Below are 6,686 nucleotides of genomic sequence, written 5' to 3' on the forward strand. Positions count from 1 at the left end.
TTACTTCCCTCTATTTTCTCTGCTAAAACTGCTGTTGTTCACCTACTATAATCCTTAGGATGCATGTTGGACTTGGCTAGCAATATTGGTGGAACTGTGTGGGTTGTTTCTTCTTTTTAAAAAGTGTGCATTATGTTGAGTTACAGCAACGCTAAAGGAAATGATAGTGTATGCATAGATAGAGCTACTTAGGACCTCTTCAAATGTTTTTTATACTTTTAACAATGCTGAGTGTGAATGCGACAAGTTGCTACCAGGATTTTGAATTATGGCTTGCCCAATAAACAAATAAAAAGGAAAAGAAAAGAGAGTGTAGCATGATGGACAGATTATAAATGTTTTGTATGTGACATTGGGTAACTATAGGAAAGTGCTGACCATTCCTGCTGGGGTGGTATTGCAAACATGCTCATCACTAGGTGATAACATGCATGGGAAGGAGTCTGATCACATATGTAAAATTTTCACACTATCTTGCTTAATTAGCTCCAGCACAGTCAGTTCATGGAATCAAGTAAGAACAACAAATCAAGTGATATATACATGCATGTCTGAATCAACCCTCAAGGTCTTCTCTTCTTGACTAGACTGGATCAACCAGGTATACTTACGGGCCAACCATGAAAGATTAAAAGCTGCCCATACATTTGTGACAGATGAGCTCAAGACTCTTGGGGTTCCCTTCCTGAATCGCAATGCAGGCTTCTTTGTATGGATTGACTTTCGAAAGGTTAGTGGTTTCAAGGAGGATTCTGCTGGATCAAGCCATGGGTTCTTCTAGTTCAGCACTGTGTTTGTTTTCTTTAGCTTTTAGTACGCCAGACTTTTATTGTAGCCAGTAGACACTGGAGACTTATCCAGCCTGGCAGCGCCCTCAGGAAGTGCTGGGTCAAGAATCAAGCAGGTACCTGGCATAATGGATTTTAGAAAGCATTTTCTGTGGCTGGTATAGACACATTGCCCATATGACTCACTAGAAAGCATTTTTATTCTGACATTCATTGGAAGATTGTTCAGGAGTTAATTTTATTGGGACCTTAGATTACTTGTTTGTTATGAAATTGTTTTTTATCAGTATATATTCTAAAGTATTATGGCAATTTTAATTTTTAAAAATTTTAAGCAGATTAATTGGGTTATATGTCTTGATTATTTTATGTGGCTTTTATCATTCCTTTGATATCATTGTTACGGCCTTAACAGGAGTAAGGACTTTATTAAAGGGATTCTCCACCAGCTGCTAAACATATAACAGCACACATAGGATTTTAAAAGTAGCAAAGGGGAATGAACGCTCACGTTGGCAGCGAGAGGGGCCGAGAGGAGATCTTTTAGACTGTGTAATACGGAGAAGGAATTCTGACAATGGATATTCCACAGAGTAATGCAAGAGTCCAAATTGAATTTAAATGTTTATATAAATTTGTTTAAAAATACACACACACAGTAAGACACAAGGGCACATACATTCAAGTTCCTGAGATATAGAAAGGTGTTAAAAATATAGATTGGAGATAGAAATGGAGGGGGGTTTTCAGGGTAATACGTTACCTAAATTCAGCTGAAGAAGATCTTGTAGAAGGCAAGGATTTCAAATGACCAGCATCTGAATCCAGGCGAAGGACGATATCGTGTCTCAAACTGACCAGACCAAGGGAGGTACAGGCTAGTAAGAGCACATGTGTTGGGGTGAACTGCACTTTTATACTCTTTTGCCCAGGTAAGGGGCGGGAACAAGTGAGTTTTAAGTTTTATTTTTCTAAATTCTCTGGAACTTCCCATGCTGTGTTTGGGGGTGCTGAGGTAATTAGTCAGCTCGTCTACTGCTAAACCCAGGACAATGGGGGCCCAAATTGCTTTGTTAAGCTAAACGAGGAAATGCTGAAAGACTTCCATGCAGATTAACTCTTGAGAGTCACTGCCCAGGATATACAGATTTAGCTGAGACATTTAGATCAGGATAAGGTGAATGGTTTAGGAGTCATAACAATGGGAAGAGGAGATGCAGAGAAGCAACCATCTGTTGATGACTTGGTTTCCAGAAGAGATAGGGAAATGACAGTATCTGATGCTAAAATGGCTTTCCATATTCTTTGTCTTTAACAGTATCTTTGCAAGGTGTGGTAATCAAGATCATGCCCACAAACAAAATGAAACCTCCAGGTTATGCTAGAGTAACTCATTAACTCAGCTTTTGTTAAAGTAGTTTTGACCTTTTGGCTGTGGTCTGCCTTCATCTTGGACACTCTGCTAACCACACAAGAATATGAGAGGTGGCTTCTGCCTATGTAGTTTAACAGGAAAATATTATGAAATAATATATATATATATTATAGGATTGGTCAGAGGGCTTACATCATTGTGGTAACATGGAATATAATTTAGTTAAAAATGAATATCCCCCAGTATGCTAGGTGCTTCCTGTCAGCTCAGCCAAGGAAGATCTCCTCCTGACTATCGTAGTGGCAGTGGTTGAGATAAAGGAGCCTTTTCAATTTGCTGGGGTCATGGCCATCTCCTTTTAAAAGGGGGGGGGGTATGTCTTCCTCATCTTTTCCCTTGAAATCTAATCCCATTTTGGCAGGCAGAATCTGTGGCTTTTTGCTGTATCTCACTCCTGTAGTGGATCTGATATATCTATGACATTATCTCATGTCCTCAGTCTCTCCCAGCAGCCTTACATTTATTGACTCTTCTGTTAACTGATTCCAGTACCTGAAAAGGCAAACCTTTGAGGAGGAAATGCTTCTGTGGAGACGCTTCCTGGATAACAAGGTTCTGCTATCCTGTGGTAAAGCCTTTGAATGCAGTGAGCCTGGCTGGTTCCGCATAATCTTTGCTGACAAAACACATCGGCTGCAGCTAGGTCAGTGCTGTATTTATCTTGTACTCTGTGCCCACACAACTGGTGATCTACCACACCCATAACCTTTGTTTAGTGTGGCCTGCAGCTAGTTTAGCAGTGGGATGTTCTTGTGCAGTCCAATTGGCAGCAAATTAGGATGGTCAAACCCTTAGTGGGATGTCATACATAGCTGCTTGGAGGCCTGTGTCATTGTGTGAGGACCCTCATCTTCCAAAACATGCATTTCCTTGTGGCTTCTGGCATGGCCATATTTACATCCAGATAAGCTGGCAGAAGTCAGAAAATGTCTCGAGAGTCTAGACAGGGAAATGTTAGTTTTGGAAATCATAGATTCTGCTTGTTTGAGATTTTATATGTATCTTAATGTACTCATATAAATCTGTGCTGTGGCAGCTGTTAGAATAGTGATGGTCACCCCATCTCAGAAAAGGTAATCATAGAACTGGAAAATATACAGAAAAGACCAAGAAGTTGAAGTTTGCTTCCTGTAAGGAAAGTGGCAAAGCTTTTTATATAGTCATGCTTTCATTACAAGTTAAAGACACATAATGCCCCTTAAAACCATTTGCTAGGTAGGCGCTGCAGATGTGTGTGGAGGATTGTTACTCTGCAGTGGGTAAAATAGGGTGCTGGATTGGACTGTTGTCTAATGCAGCAGGGTTCTGCTTATTATATTAGGAGGGTAATTGTGCCTTCTGAGTAGGGATAGATAACAGCCCTTTTTTAGGATCAGTTCCATAGTGGGTTGTGATACTTGTTCAGCTTTAATAGCCAAAACCACAGCCTACATCAGGGGTAGGGAACCTCCAGCTCGAGAGCCGCATGCGGCTCTTCTGCCCTTGCACTGCGGCTCCATGAGCCGAGCTGCCGCCTTCATCCTTGCCTGCCCTGCAGGCAGCAGGGCGGGCATACCAACTGCCCGCAGATGGCTGGGCTGTGCCGTGGGCTTCCCCTCTCGCCCGCCCCGTTGGGGCGGGGCGGGCGCTTTCAAGGCCTTGCCATCCGCCGGGAAAGCGCCCGCCCTGCCCCAACGGGGCGGGCGAGAGGGGAAGCCCATGGCACAGCCCAGCCATCCGCGGGCAGTTGGTGTGCCCGCCCTGCTGCCTGCAGGGCAGGCAAGGATGAAGGCGGCAGCTCGGCTCGTAGAGCCGCAGTGCAAGGGCAGAAGAGCCGCATGCGACTCTCGAGCTGCAGGTTCCCTACAGGCAGCAGGGCTGCAGGTTCCCTACAGGCAGCAGGGTGGGCGCATCCATGCGCTTCTCAGAATGACTGGAGTAAAAGGTGAAAAAACCCAATATATACAGTGTTATCTTTATTTCAAATGTCAAAAATTATTTGCGGCTCCAAGTGTTTTCTTTTCCGTGGAAAATGGGTCCAAATGGTTCTTTGAGTGTTAAAGGTTCCCTCCCCCTGGCCTACATACTTAATATGCTTTTCTCTCAATCCCAGAATTTATTCTGCTTCACTTATTTCTTTGTGGGTGAATTCCAAAAAAAAGTGCACACACACGATTGTTTCAGTCTGTTGAGTAGTGACCATTCATGCAAACCTGTTGCCCACTCCCTTGGAACCACAGTTCATTTTTCCTTGGAATTATTTTGACAACTGATCATGTGGTAGTCCCAGGAAGACTGTATCAGATAATTTCTCAGAATGTATAGACCAGGCTTGCAGTGTAAGATTGGATCAGAAGGTGTTAAACTGCAAGATACCCACTTGACTTTGATGTGTAGCAGTTTCACATGAAACTTCAGCAGCTTTGCCTGAATCAAGTTTTTGACCCAACCAATGTATTCCACTCCTTATCTGCAGGCATGCAGAGGGTTTGCGAGGTCCTAGAACAATGTGAACAGGAACTCCTGAATGAAGAAAGAGACCAGACTTGCCAGTCTGATTCAGAGGGCAAAGCAGACAGCACAGATGAAGTGATATTTGTGTCCCATCACCAAGAACCAGTGTCCTCTGCTGGCTGTAATCTTAGCGACCTTATTGGCCTTCTGCAGCAGCAAATGCGTTCATCTGACTGGCTGCAGAAAAATACAGTGGAGCAGTTTGCACAGGAGAAACCGGAGATCTATGACGTTTTCAGCAAGTTGGTTGGGAAGCAGTAGAGAGCTTTGATGGATCTGTATGAAGACTATCCCTGGAAGGTCATTATGTCTGGGCTTCAACTTGCAGCCAAGGATATGTTTTCTATATAACATGCAACCATTTTATACAGCTCCTTCATTATCGTCATTTGGGATGTGCTTCATTGAACTGGGCCATGTACAGAGGGCTAACTTTTATTCTGCCTCTATCCCCTGTGCTGTATTTTATATTCCTGTTTCTAATGAATAGGTTTGACCTCTATCATATGCAACATTATGGTGTCTTTTTGTGTGTGTGCTGTTTCTGGTTTCATCCTGTCTTTTTCTCGAGGGAAAGATGCTTACTGCTGATGATTCTGTGTGTGTGTGTATACCTGCTCCCAACCAGAATGAAATTCATCTGCAACAAATTTTGATCTACATTTGAATATTGCCCCACAAAAGGTGCTTTAATTCAGTATGTAAAGGCTGGTTCAAAGATATATTGGCTCAGATAACCTACTGCAGGTAAATAGCAAGCTTTTATAAGTATCTCGTGTATATACATTGCCCTGCAACCTCTTCTACTCACACTTGATTTTCTGGTATAAGCTTTAATTATGGTTAGCTTCTGGCATGGCCATATTTATGGTAAGTCCTTCTGAAATTAACCACAGTTAATATTGATGAGAATTTGATTCCAATTGGCATTTGAAGCAAACCCTGATTAGCTTTAACCACAATAATACCTCTTATAAAGTTGTTTCAGTTAATACTCTTCATCCTGTGTATAGTTTTTTTTAATTAAAAATCAAACATGAGGGAGTGGGAGTGGGTTGCCGCATGATGGGTCCAAGCTGAAAGTGACACGGAATTGCTGTGGCCTGGGTTGGTATGAATGGGGCTTCAGCAAGAACTGCGGGGCCACCAGAGTCAACTGTCCTGGGTGGAAGCCTTGACAGGGAGAGGCCTCCTGGAACGCACCAGCATAGGAACCTAGCAGAAGGCTCCTCCTCTGGCTACTGTCTCACACATGAGTCATATGTAAGAAACGGTGATGCTGTGAACACATCACCATGAAAACTGTTGTTACCAATACCTCTTATAAAGTTGTTACCTTAGCACCCTCTTCAGAAACATTAGCCCAGTATTAAAGGATTTATTATCATAGTTATGAACAAGAGGGGAGTGGGCAAACAAATCTGAAGTTCTGGTGGGTTTTCCAGGCTGTGTGGCTGTGGTCTGGTGGATCGTCGCTGTGGTCTGGTGGAAGGAAAGCCTTCGACAGTACATTAAATCTAAAGTTCATTCCTAATTTCTTAACTAGGGCTGTTGTATCAATAGTAGCCTGGGAACCTACAACTCTACCATGATAAAATCTCAGTGGATCAAATCTAGCAGTTCTAAATTTTGTATTTTTGTAACGCTGTTCTCAAGGATTCAACAGCTTTGGTGCTGACAAGCAGCCAGTCAAATTGTTTCATGTATTTCTACATCCTGTTTCTTTAGAACTCATCTGATGAAACTGAACACAAACCATCCTGTCCCAGACAAATTTTAAGCTGAAATGTGCCATTAAATACAAAGGTTCTTTGGGGTCTGTGATACTATGAAACTATGTTGATGGACATGAACACAACCTCATGTGCACAACTGTTCAAAAGAGATCAAGACATGAATTTAAAAATGCTTTTGTAAATTGGTCACATACAGTAATTGTGAATTAAGACATTGTGATGGGGTGTGTTTTT

General features: G+C 42.5%; 1 protein-coding gene across 1 annotated transcript in view; it reads left to right on the plus strand.

The window, feature by feature from the left end:
* Nucleotides 1–5,717, plus strand: part of LOC125427044 (probable inactive 1-aminocyclopropane-1-carboxylate synthase-like protein 2) — a 31,387-nt gene extending 25,670 nt beyond the window's left edge. Inside the window, exons 13-15 of the mRNA XM_048486023.1 lie at nt 588–730; nt 2,713–2,866; nt 4,679–5,717. Coding sequence (XP_048341980.1) covers nt 588–730; nt 2,713–2,866; nt 4,679–4,977 — 596 coding nt within the window. The 3' untranslated portion in view covers nt 4,978–5,717. The remainder of the gene's footprint in view (nt 1–587; nt 731–2,712; nt 2,867–4,678) is intronic.
* The last annotated feature ends 969 nt before the right edge of the window (nt 5,718–6,686 follow it).

This window comes from Sphaerodactylus townsendi, linkage group LG02 (assembly GCF_021028975.2).
Source record: "Sphaerodactylus townsendi isolate TG3544 linkage group LG02, MPM_Stown_v2.3, whole genome shotgun sequence".
Lineage (NCBI taxonomy): Eukaryota > Metazoa > Chordata > Lepidosauria > Squamata > Sphaerodactylidae > Sphaerodactylus > Sphaerodactylus townsendi.